The following is a 12,546-nucleotide window of genomic DNA, read 5'->3' as shown; positions in this document are numbered from 1 at the left end:
TAACGGTCTGATTTCCATACACAACATGATACACACACTATTCACAGCTGTCATGTATTCACCACAAACATTTGTAACATGTGAATTATTTATATATAGGGGCTCTACGTCATGGTTCATCACATGCTACCCATGTCTATGTCAACCCAGACATACCAGAAACAACATCGCTTATAAACCTGTAAGGCATCTATACAAACATTACACATCATGTCCAGTAAATTAACTGTATACTAATAACAACATGTTGTCAGATATACAGGTCCCTTAAGACCAATGCCACCACTAGCAGGCACACCGTCTACCCTAGGTGACATGAGAAAGAAAACCAGATCTGAACTGCTGGTAACATTTCTTCATTGGTAACTATTTTTATAAACAACAATAATTCCATACATTGATTTGGAATAACTTTACGATGACAGGATAAGACATTTCTGGTGCACACATCAATCAAAGACATTCTCTTCCAAAATAGTTGGTACCAGACAACATGCACAATATGCAAAGATCCCATTTTCAGAAGGGGCGAAAATTGGTTTTGTAGCGCACATGGACATATTGACAAACCAAACTACATGTAATCATATTTAAGAAAAAGTGAACACATATACTGATTATACCTCTGCAATGCTGACAAATATCCATTGTCCACATATACAAATTCTCTGTTATCATCACTGATGCAACGGAATCCATACAAGCAGCCATGTCGGAAACATCGTGTCACAAACTACTCGGGTCAAATCTTGACAAATTCATATCTGACAACCCAATGACGAATGCAAACGTCCTGCCCGTAAACATAACTAACGAGAGAGGAAATACAAAAACAATGTCCATCCAAATGATTAGAGCTTCAACTTCAGAAAACATACGATTCATAATAATTGACCATGACCCACTAACAAGAATGTCCGACACATCAATTCCAACGACACCAACTCCAACCAGAACGACAAGGGCACGACAAAACAATACATCACCGGGATCATCTACAGCCAATCAAAATGTTGCACATCCTCTATCTTATGACCTTGCAGGTATATAAATGATGTCGTACATTTAATTAACATATCAAACAACATTTTCCAAATGCAGTCTATTAATAGTGGTTCAACATCTGGCAAGTGCTACCCCAAAAGACAGTGAAAACCAGATAAAGAAATAAAAGATATGGCGCTCAAGTAGATAACAAACTTTATATTATCTAACCTAATATCACCATCTTTTGTAATCTAACAATACCAACATCACCCCTACGTATGAAAACTTTGTCTAAGTTGTTATCTACCTTTTTTTTTACATCTTCTGTTCATCTACATTTTACAAATCACATTACTAAAAAGAAAACATTAAAAAAAATGACATCCATCAATACGTTCTTCCAAAAAAAAATTGTGATTCTAATACTCTAAATAAAAAACCACAACATTAGATATAAAGAAAGTAAATAAAATCCCATTACCTGATGATACATTTTTGTATAAATAATTACTATGTTCAATATGGTCTTTAAAAAAGAGAATACTACCCAACAAAAACCAACACAGTTAATTTTAAATACGAACACAAGAAATTAATATAAGAATGTCAAAAAGAAAACAATTTTTAATTTCTAACAGTCCATTACTACTGCCATCACCATCGAAACTTTCCATACAGATTGACATCTAACCACCAACATTAGATGCAAAATTAAATAATGAACCCAACCCCCAATAGTTACATAAGCCAAAAAAGGAAAAAAAACGGTCAACCCCTCTTACCAGCCACCCTATGCACATCACTTCCCAGGTGAACTTTAAATGCCCCACAATTATTACTACACAACAACTACATTCAACCCCTATAAAATGACATCCCCAAATAAACGACCTTACCACTAAACATCACAACAAAACCATGAATACTATCATGCTGAAGATTACCCAACACCTCCACACAATGAAGACCTGCTTAGGAGATGTTCAAGAAACGTTCACAGGAACAAACACCCAAATGCAGACGCTCCTACAAGACGCCCCAGATAAGCTACCGTACAAAGAGTCGACGATCACCAACCAGGTTATTACCGACATCGATAAAGACACCGTTCTCATGCTTGACATGTTCGAGATGATGCCGGAAAACATCACAACAGTTGTGAAAATATGTAACAAGATCATCCAGGACCACCTAACAACATGACGAACGCAGGATCAACCCGTTTTTGCATGTGTTTCTGTAATGAAAGTTTATTAGCTACTTCTCACAACATCCATCACTTTTGTAACCATCTATGTAATAAATGACTATGTAACCACCATATAATGAATGACTATGTTTTTATCCATATTCCATCATAGAATCCATACACAATAGAGTGAAATAATCCAACCAGAAACAGCTTTCCCCTTAACCATCTTTGACTAATATTTTAGTTTATGTTTTGATTGTATTTTACTTTATGTTTTCATTGTATGGCGTTCTTGGTTTGAATTAGTCGTCTAAGTTTTGTTGTCAATTTGATACCTTTTTTCTACACATACTCATCATTCACACCTTTGTTTTCCATTGAACATATATTTAGCTTTTAACATCTACTTGTCGGCAGCTTAAAAGGTTATACAACATAGACGGTTTGTTTTCCATTAAGAGGTTATACAACATACAGTTACACTTTTAATGTAATCTTCAACGAAACGATATGCACACCATCTAACCCCCGCGTAGCGGGGGCATGCATCTAGTTATTATTATTATTATTATTATTATTTATTAGTTGATGTCTTAAAATTTTAAAATATTTCATTTCTAGATTTATAAAATACGAATATAATAATTTAATGAGAAATGAGACGTTACACCATTTTATCTCAAGCATTTATTAATGTTTCACAAAGTGGCTGGATAAATTTATTTTCATGTATTTCATTACTTATCAACGTTTTACAATGAATATTATATTTAACCAGGGTTACCATATGGCCTAAGTGACAACCAAATGCATTATTAACACCAAAAGACAAATTAAGGATATTGGTTGTTCTAAATGATTGATAAGAGATGGTTAGGAGAATATGTTTTAAGTCATGCTTGAATATTTCAATTACTACTAAAGATCCCCTCCTACGTATACAACTAATATGTGAGATTCTCCATTTATATAGTGCTGAAGAGATGCGATTTCATGTTGGAGGTTCAAAGGTAAAAAATAACTAATGTCCTCTATCCTCAATCCATATAGTACCTAATAGATTTAGTAACATTATAAAAGGCTATTAAATACTTGAAACAAAATAGGTTTAACGGTAAAATAGCAACTTACTTACATAACTATCCAGTACACTATCAAAAACATACTATCACACATTGTGACAAATTCCTTGGGACAACCTTTGCAAACAAACTCAATCTTGTGAAAACACCTTGGAACATGAGGTAAATAGATGAGCTTCCCCTCACAATAATACAATTCCATTTCCGCATTTCTTACTAACTTTATGATTATGATGTTTGAAGAAGAAGCCATTTTAGGGGACCAATATGATATACAAGAAGAAGTTGAAACGCGACTTAGGGTTTTAGAATCCATTATACTTTTAGGTGACCTATGCTTAGGATACACGTGTGTTAGGGGGATATAAGGTTACATATTGATAACCGACTCCAAGAAATAAGTTAAACTTGAGTTTATTTTGGAAAAAAAGTTAGGTCTAAATTGGAATTTTTTTTATAAAATGTAGTCTTTTATGGAAAAAAAAACTCAATTTACGTGTTGGTAATCGGTTCCGCGGCTCACATAATACAGATTAGGTAAAATTGATTTTTAAATTAAAAAGAAAAAACTTTAGGTCTAAAATCTAAAATATTTTATGGAATAAGTTAAGGACCAAATTTGTATTTTACCATTTCATTTTGAAACCAAAATGGATACTACTATTCAAAGTTCTTGCAAACTAAAGACGATGTTGAAGAAAAGGGAAAAGGGAAAAAGGGAAGGCCGTAGTTGTGTTGTAGTCCCCTTCTAATCGGGGTACTCCACTCGAATCGACTCGACACAGCATAGCTAAAATTTGCGATCTAGGCCAAAACGCTCACCTTTGCCCTTCCAATTTCTATATTTATCTACAAGAGAAGCTGTACAGGTAGTTAGTCGACTCATGCATTTCTAGAGAGAGAGAGAAAGTGGTTGATGTTAATCTATTTCAAATTCAAGTAAAGTACAAGGGAAGGGAATTGTGCTCCGGTTGTTTTTACGACTTATGAAGATTTGTTGTTTGAAGAAATGGAGTTTGTGGGGAGAACAGTGAGGAAAGAATTCAAAGGATTTGGGGTTTTCGCCGGAGTAGTGAAATCATACGATTCCCCATCTGGTTTTTTCGAAATCGGCTATGAAGATGGTGATTCTGAAGAAATTGATTTCTCCGAGTTGGCTGCTCTTTTGGAAGTAGATGGAGTTGTTATGGAGCATTCTCCATCTCTGGTGACTAAGAAATCATCTAGGGTTGGGAAAAGACCTAAAAAAAGGCGTAGGGTTCTTGGCTCTTCAAATTCAGGTAATGAAAACGATTTTTCTTCTTCTTCTGGTAATGCAGTTGTAGCTGATGATAATAATTTGGATTCTGTTGAAGGTGAATTGAAGAGCGAAGTTAGTATCGCTAAGAATTTGACTAAAAAACTGGACTTTAGCAGTAACGATAATAACGATGCTAGTACGAATGGTGAGAATTTGACTCCTAAAGATGTTGGTTTGAATGTAAACTCCGGGATGCATGATTTGGATAACAATGGGAAGGGAAATGATAATTTGGATTTGAATAATGAAAATGATCAGGAATCAAAATCGAAAGACTTGGAGGATCATTCTGTTAAGAAAGAACAGATTTTTGACTTGAATATGGACTTAGACTACCCTGAAAACAAGAACCAAGACATTGATCTTGGTGGCTATGTAAAGGTAAAGGGAGCTAATTCTGGTGGAAATGAAACAACTAATCTTTCAAGTACTGATCATCATGGAACTTTGGAATCTGGGAAAACAAGAGGTGGAAAGAGAAGAAAGCTTATGGATTCTCCAAAAATGGCTGCAGAAAGTGCCTTAAGAAGGAGTGCTCGAAGGCGAGCTAAGTTTTCTAGTGAAGTTCATGAATCAAGCTCCATTAAATTTGAAGGTGATGAACATACATTGCCATTACCATTACCATTACCATCTCCAGTTATAAGTGCAGTTTCAGAGGAACATCCTGCAATCTCTGTATCTGAAGAATCTGAACAACCTGTTATTCTTCCCTCAAAGCTTGAGTTACCTCCATCTACAGGAAATGTGAATCTTGATGGCCTTCCACTATTTGATCTTTTCTCTGTTTATACTTTCCTGAGGTCATTTAGTACAATATTATTCTTAAGTCCATTTGGATTCTTCGATTTTGTGGCATCCATTAGAAGCAAGTCTCCTACCTTATTGATTGATTCTATTCATGTTTCTCTTTTACGAACTTTGAGGAAGCATTTAGAGTTCCAACCAATTGAGAATTCAACATCATCTACCAATTGCCTAAGGTATTACAATACACAAGTGAAAGCATGTTAATGTTTCTTGCATCTAACCCTTTTGTCTTTTATTCTGTATAATCTGAGCTGTTTGTTTTTGTTGATTCATTTTCATAAAATATAGGGATCTTAACTGGGATCTACTGGACTCAATCACGTGGCCAATCTTTATGGTTGAATATCTACTCTTGAAACCCGAATTTGATCTTACTCACTTGAAGTTGTTCAAGAACGATTACTACAAACAACCCGAATCTTTAAAGCTAAAAGTATTGCATTTCATTTGTGATGATGTGGTAGAAAGTGAAGCTATAACTTCAGAGCTTAATAGAAGGACAATAGGAATAGAATACAGTGACTTTGATCAACCTACAAAGCTTCTTTCTATAAAGAAACATCAATTTGATCAGGTTGTTGATGAAAAGGAAACATCAGATTGGAACAGTGATGAATGTTGCCTATGTAAAATGGATGGGAACTTAATATGCTGTGATGGTTGCCCTGCTGCTTTTCATTCAAAGTGTGTAGGTATAGCCACTAATTTGTTGCCACCTGGCGATTGGTTTTGCCCTGAGTGTGTAGTGGACAAGAAAAACTTTAGGATTGATGTGGTGAAGGCAATTCGAGGAGCAGAGTTATTGGGAGTTGATCCACATGGAAGGTTTTATTATAGCACCTGTGGTTACATTTTGGTGTAAGTTCTTTTTTTTCTTTTCTTCATTCCGTAATCCATATATATATAACTTGATTAATTAAATATGATTTTAACAGGTCAGATAATTGTGATGCTGAGTCATTTCATTACTATGATATGAACAATTTGACTCCTTTGATCAATGCACTTGAATTATCAGACACTCCTTATGAAACCATATCAACTGCCATCACCAACCACCTGCATTCATATGAGAAACTTCATGGAACAACTTTTCAAAGAATTGAAAATGACGATAATACCCTCACTGAAGAAAACTCCTCAATTTCAGGGGCTCAAGATTCCGACTTAGAAATAGATTATTTGAACTTATACAGCTTTGCTAGAGTTGCTTCATCAGTTGTGGGAGAATGGACCAGAAAGCCCTCAGAAAAAGCCCCTCAAACGCCTTCAAAATCACTTGAGGAACTGATTTCAATACAAATGAAATCAATCTCCAAGACTTCGGTTGACTTTTGTTGGTCAAATATCAGGAATTTGAGTGTGGATGCTAGGAAAGAGAAATGTGGGTGGTGTCTTGCTTGCAAGTTTCCTACTGATGATGGGAATTGTTTGTTCTTTGCAAATAATGCTGCTTTTTTGGAGAGTTTTACAAGTGATGTGATGGGTTTTGATTCAAAAATTAGCAGAAAAGATCGACTTGTTGATGTCATGTGTCATATTCTATGCATTGAAGATCGATTGCATGGTCTTCTTTTGGGTCCTTGGCTTAATCCTCATTTCCCAAAACTTTATAGGAAAACTTTTCTTCAGGCTTTTGATATTGCTCCTGTTAAACGCCTCTTGCTCATGGTATGATATGAATTCCACTTATTTTATCCAATCATCTTAAAAAATAAAAGAGGGAAACTTTTTGACTTAATTGGGAACCCCGGTTTTCTCTTTTTAAGTGTCATTCTTTCTTTCTGTGTTAAGTAAAAAGGAAGAAACACCCATATATATAGCTTACCCCATTAAGTCTTTTAAGGGTCTGTTTCTTTAGTTTTTTTTTTTTTTTTTTTTTCCCATCAAGTAAATGACCGTTTTACCCTTCTGTTCAGAAGTGAGTAAATGACTGTTTTAATGGCTGTTTTTGTACTAAACAAACTGTCTGAATATGAGTAAATGACCGGTTTACCCTTCTGTTCAGAAGTGATGGTAAATAACAAATGACTGCTTACATAAAAACTGTTATAAAACAAGTTTATTTTCTATGAAAACAGTACAAACGATGGCACTCTTTGGAAAAAAACAAACGAGGGCAAATTCGTAATAAAGTTAGGCACTTTCTTTATTAAGTCGTTCTTTTTGTAAGTAGAAAAGGAACACCAATGACAATATATAAACTTTTCAAGAAACACAATTAGCTTCTGATTCTTTTTATTTTTTTGTGTGTTTCAGTTAGAGTTGAATATTCGGCCACGTGTACTTTCGGATGAGTGGCTGAAACATGTGGATTCAGTGGTGACAGTGGGGTCCGCTTCTCATATTGTGACATCTAAACCTCGTATTCCTTCAAGAAACACAATTGGAAGAAAAAAATCACAGTTTTTGGATTCAGAACCCCATTCTTCTAAAAATGCAGCAAGTGGATTAGGTTTGTTTTGGTGGAGGGGTGGTAGGCTTACAAGAAAGCTTTTCAGCTGGAAGGTTTTGCCTCATTCTTTGGCTTCCAAAGCTGCTCGACAAGGTCTGTATCAAGAAACAGTAATCTACATTTTATTGTTTTGTTTTTTTAGCATCCAAATAATCTATAAATACAAGCACTTTTTACTATGACAAAAAATTGGAAGTGGAATCGTATGTTTAGGTACATTTTCTAATTACAGTGTCTTAATAAGAAATGATTCTTCAAGTCAGTGTCTTAATAAGAAAAGAGATTAGCAGAATAATGCTATTATGAGGTATAGATTATTGGGCTAATCTCATAAAAGACCTTATATGTTTTGTGTTCTTTCTGGATTTAATCTCAAGTTTATTAATTCATTTTTTCCTGAAAAAGACCTTGCAGTGTTTCATTTTTTCCGATCTCATCCTTTTAGTAATTTTTTTTCTTCCAAAAAAAGTTGTAAAATGTGAGGGTTTTGTCTGGAAAGGGTTAATCTAAAATTGTGTTTTTTCCGAATTAAACCTCAAATTTATTTTTTGCCTGCAAAAGATCTTGTATTTTTTAATTTTTTTCGATCTGGTCCTTTTAGTCTTTTTTTTTTCACAAAAAATTGCAAAATGTGAGGGTTTTTTCGAGAAAAACTAAAAAAGATGAGGGTTTTTTTTCGAGAAAAGTACAAAGTTGAGGTCTTTTTTGGAAAAAATGAAAAAATACAAAGTCTTTTTCAGGCAAAAAATAAATATGAGGCTTAATCCAGAAAAAAAAAACACAAAATATACGGTCTTTTTTTAGATTAACCCTTCTGGAAAAACTAAAAAAGTTGAGGGTTTATTCGGAAGCAGTTAGAAGGTTGAGGGTTTTTCCGGAAAAAAGACAAAGCTGAGGGTTTTTTTTCGGAAAACTGAATAAAATACAAGGTCTTTTTCAGGAAAAAAATAAAGATAAGGTTTAATCCGGAAAAAACACAAAAATATAAATTCTTTTATTTTATGAGATTAACCCTAGATTATTTATTTACTTTGAAGTAGAATGTCTTAATCAGAAAAAAACGGTATGATTAGTTTGCTGTTTCTTACAGTTATCCATTTTTTAGATAACTTCAAATAATATTATTGACTATTTTACCCTTTTAGGTGGAGGCAAGAAGATTGAGGGTATATTATACCCTGAAAATTCCGATTTTCCAAAAAGAACAAAAGTCCTTGCCTGGCGTGCTTCTGTTGAGTCAGCTTTTACTGTCGAACAGCTTGCTCTTCAGGTAAACAATCTGCTAAATTTCCAATTCTTTAAATAATTAACGTATTAAAAAACATAATAAAATCACAAAACATAAAAACGCCTCTTACTTAATTCCTAATTATACCCTTGTTTCTATTCTCAGATTCGGGAACTTGATGCAAACATAAAATGGGAAGAAATTGAGAACACAATTCATCTTGCAAAAATGGACAAAGACTCTTTAAAATATATGAGATCATTTAAAAAAGCAATAGTGAGACGAAAGTCTTCAGAAGGAGCTATTGTGAAATATCTTTTGGATTTTGGAAAAAGAAGATTTATACCTGATACAGTTGTGAAACATGGATCTAAAGTTGAAGAATCATCAAGTGAAAGAAAAAAGTATTGGGTGGAAGAGTCTTATGTGCCTTTGTTTCTCTTAAAAGGTTTTGAAGATAAAAGAATTGCATTAAAGTCCAATAAAATGAGCTCTAGTAAACTTACTTTTCCATTTAGTGGAAGAGTTTTCAATTCCCCTAAAAAAGATGTTTTCTCCTATCTTTTCTCTAAAGCTGAACAATCTAACACCCTTCCATGTGGATATTGCAATAAGGATCTTGCTATAAGGTATTATAAATATGACTATAATCATTTTATTTTTTATTTTTTATAATAGCATATTTCTTTCATTTCTTATCTCCATGCTTTTTTTTGTAATGCAGAGATGCAGTAAGCTGCCAACATTGTGAAGGTAAATTGTTTCTACACAATATAAATAAATGAAGTACATATATATAACTAGTAGACATGTAATGAATGATTTATTTATTTATTTATTTATAATTGCAGGATTCTTTCATAAAACACATGTGAGGAAGACAAGTGGAGGAAAAGGGGGAAAATGGACGTATGCATGTCACAATTGCAATGTTGGTGACACGATAAAGGTGACACCCAAGAAGAAGAAAAAAGTAAAATCCAAAAAGACGAAAAAGCCCCTAAAAGTAACGGAAAAAAGAGGCAAAGGAAAGCAAGTGGTAGTACCTCTACGGCGATCTTCTCGGAAGCCTAAAATTGTTTCATTCCAAAGCAAAAAAAACCCAATGAAGAAGAAGAAATCCAAAACTGGTGGTAGAAAAAAGAAGCTGATGAAATCGATTAATGAAGTGCTAAAACCCAAGGGTAAAAGAGGAAGACCAAGGAAAATAAAAGAAAGTTTCCGGAAGAAGAGATCACATGTTTATGCTACTTATTGGCTCAATGGTTTCCTTTTATCCAGAAAACCCGATGATGAACGGGTTATTGATTTTAGGGCCCGGAATCATATTCCGCCTTTTGAACGCTCGGATTCCGTTCCTGATCAACCCAAATGTTGTCTTTGTCAGGAACCGGAATTCAGATCGTCATTGAATTATGTTAGTTGTGTGACATGCAAAGGTAATTAATTAATCAATTAATTACACCATCTTTTCTTATTGTTTCTAGTTTTAGATGCTAGTAAATAATACGTATCCGTTCCTTCTATTAATCATGACATATCAGAACAGGTTGTACTGCGTTTGGTGTGCATTTGACTACGACTGATGTGAACGAGACAAAAAATTCAATTTTTTGTCCCGCGAAAAAAACGTGAAACAAAGTGGGGCAGGGAGTTGTAATCTCTTATTTGTATAAAAGATGAAAATGCCCTTCTCGTCCTAATAAAAAATAGCCCTAGAAAGCTTGTCAGTCTAGTTCAGTGCAGTTTTTTCAAGTGTAACGAATGCAGCCTACGGCTGCACTTGTTACAAGGTTTAGAACTGGACTTGACTGGACAAGCTTTCCAGGGCTATTTTCTTATTAACACGAGAAGGACATTTTCGTCTTTTGTACAAAATGAGAGATTACAACTCCCTGTCCCATTTTGTTCCACGTTTTTTAGCGGTACAAAAAGTTGAAAATTTTGTCTCATTCACATCAGTCGCAGTCAAATGCACACCAAACGCAGTACAACGTGTTCTGTTATGTCATGTGGATTATGAACGACTAAGATTTCTGATTATTATTTAATCTAATATATTTCTTGCAGATTGGTACCATGGGGATGCTTTTGGGCTTAAAGAAGAACACATAAGTGTCATTATCGGCTTTAAATGCCATAAATGTCGTGAACGGGCCCCACCCATCTGCCCCCACTTAAATCCCGTAACTGAGTCAAAATTGGTCACGGGACTGAGTCAGCAGACGGAAAACAGGGCCGAGTCAGGTGTGATGTGTGATCGGGGTAAGGGTATTTTGGGAAAGGAAAGTTTGATGAATGGTGATTTAGTGATGGCGAATGGATTTGTGGATGCAATGGAGGTGGTTGAAGAGGATGGAAATGGAATGTGAGGTTTGGTAGATAACTGAGATTAGTCTAATAATAGATTAGGATTTAACCTCCAATTCATATGTTGGCTAATGAAATGATTTGACGTGGTTGATTTATTAACAGTATTCTTCCATTTCCATCGAGTTTGTGGAAAAACACCAAGTGATTGATTAGACAAGGATATGGTTACTGTAGTAGTTGACATCGTATTCCATTAGAGATTCGAAATCCATGGGATTTGGTTGGAATTGGAATTGGAATTGGAATTTAATTCAGTTTCGTTTCATTTTGGGGTTTTGGTTTGCAATTGAGTGCGTAGTTGAATTTCGTTACTTAACGTTTCCTTTCATACAATTCAATTACAACCCGACTTCATTTTTTGATATTTATTTGAATAACTTTTGAATCGTTATAAAATTTCTGTTGTTACAAAAAAATTATTAATTATTTTAAAGATCGCAATTTTGTCTTATTTACTTATAATATCTCATTTGAACATTGTCAAACAAGTGAAATAAAGAATTTTGATTAGTTGATTTTGGTTATGCTTGGTAATTTTTTATATTTCATATAAGTTGATCTTCAGTAGTTTTGTTTTTAAATTGTCGTGTGTGTTGTTGGGTGTTTATGTTTACCTTTAACCCAAACCAGTTTTTTAAATATTTTTGAACACAATAATAATTAATAAAATAGTAATTTAGTTATTGTTACTTGATTTAGAATTTCTTTTTGGAATGCGTTTATAAAATTAACAATAATTTATTAAAGATAAAGAGCAATTATGTCATTTGTCATGTTACATATTGGTAAAAAAATGCCTTCCAGGCTTCGATCGGTTTCAATTATATATTGAGGTTCAAGTAATACGTGGGATGATGTGTCACATGTTGGCCATTTAAAAAAAAAATTACATAATTTAATTTTGGAATGCACTTATAAAAATAAACAATAATTTCCGAAATAAAAAATAAAAAAGCAATTATGTCATTTGTCATATTTATGGGGATGGGGTGTTTGAGATTTTATTTTGATCATCAAACCAGACGATAATATTATTGATTGATTATAGTGATAAAAACACAGTTTTAAAAAAAATGTGTTTGGATTATCTTTTGTATCGAAAAATACCTATAAGTCAAT

At 33.8% G+C, this 12,546-nt stretch overlaps 1 protein-coding gene across 2 annotated transcripts; it reads left to right on the top strand.

Annotated features, from left to right (window-relative positions):
- The first annotated feature begins 3,921 nt into the window (after nucleotides 1-3,921).
- Nucleotides 3,922-11,692, top strand: LOC145003484 (PHD-finger and DNA binding domain-containing protein). Of its 2 annotated transcripts, XM_078962611.1 has the most exons (10): nucleotides 3,923-4,541; nucleotides 4,617-5,544; nucleotides 5,660-6,229; nucleotides 6,307-7,042; nucleotides 7,631-7,919; nucleotides 8,972-9,096; nucleotides 9,220-9,683; nucleotides 9,779-9,807; nucleotides 9,906-10,493; nucleotides 11,125-11,692. In XM_078962611.1, the coding sequence occupies exons 1-10, from the start codon at nucleotides 4,271-4,273 to the stop codon at nucleotides 11,424-11,426; spliced, it is 4,302 nt and encodes a 1,433-aa protein (XP_078818737.1). In that variant the 5' UTR covers nucleotides 3,923-4,270; the 3' UTR covers nucleotides 11,427-11,692. The 2 variants fall into 2 exon arrangements, with proteins under 2 accessions (XP_078818736.1, XP_078818737.1); XM_078962610.1 differs by having other exon boundaries at nucleotides 3,922-5,544.
- The last annotated feature ends 854 nt before the right edge of the window (nucleotides 11,693-12,546 follow it).

This window comes from Lactuca saligna, chromosome 6 (assembly GCF_052625555.1).
Source record: "Lactuca saligna cultivar CGN05327 chromosome 6, ASM5262555v1, whole genome shotgun sequence".
NCBI classification, from domain to species: Eukaryota; Viridiplantae; Streptophyta; class Magnoliopsida; order Asterales; family Asteraceae; genus Lactuca; species Lactuca saligna.
Note: the sequence above shows the minus strand (reverse complement) of the source record. Positions and strands in the feature narration are given on the sequence as shown.

Excerpts from the sequence above, each read along its gene's own strand:
- LOC145003484 (XM_078962610.1), top strand. The coding sequence starts at position 4,271 with ATGGAGTTTGTGGGGAGAACAGTGAGGAAAGAATTCAAAGGATTTGGG. Across the intron at positions 7,920-8,971 it reads TTCCAAAGCTGCTCGACAAG|GTGGAGGCAAGAAGATTGAG; the intron begins GTCTGTATCAAG and ends TTACCCTTTTAG. Across the intron at positions 10,494-11,124 it reads TAGTTGTGTGACATGCAAAG|ATTGGTACCATGGGGATGCT; the intron begins GTAATTAATTAA and ends TATTTCTTGCAG.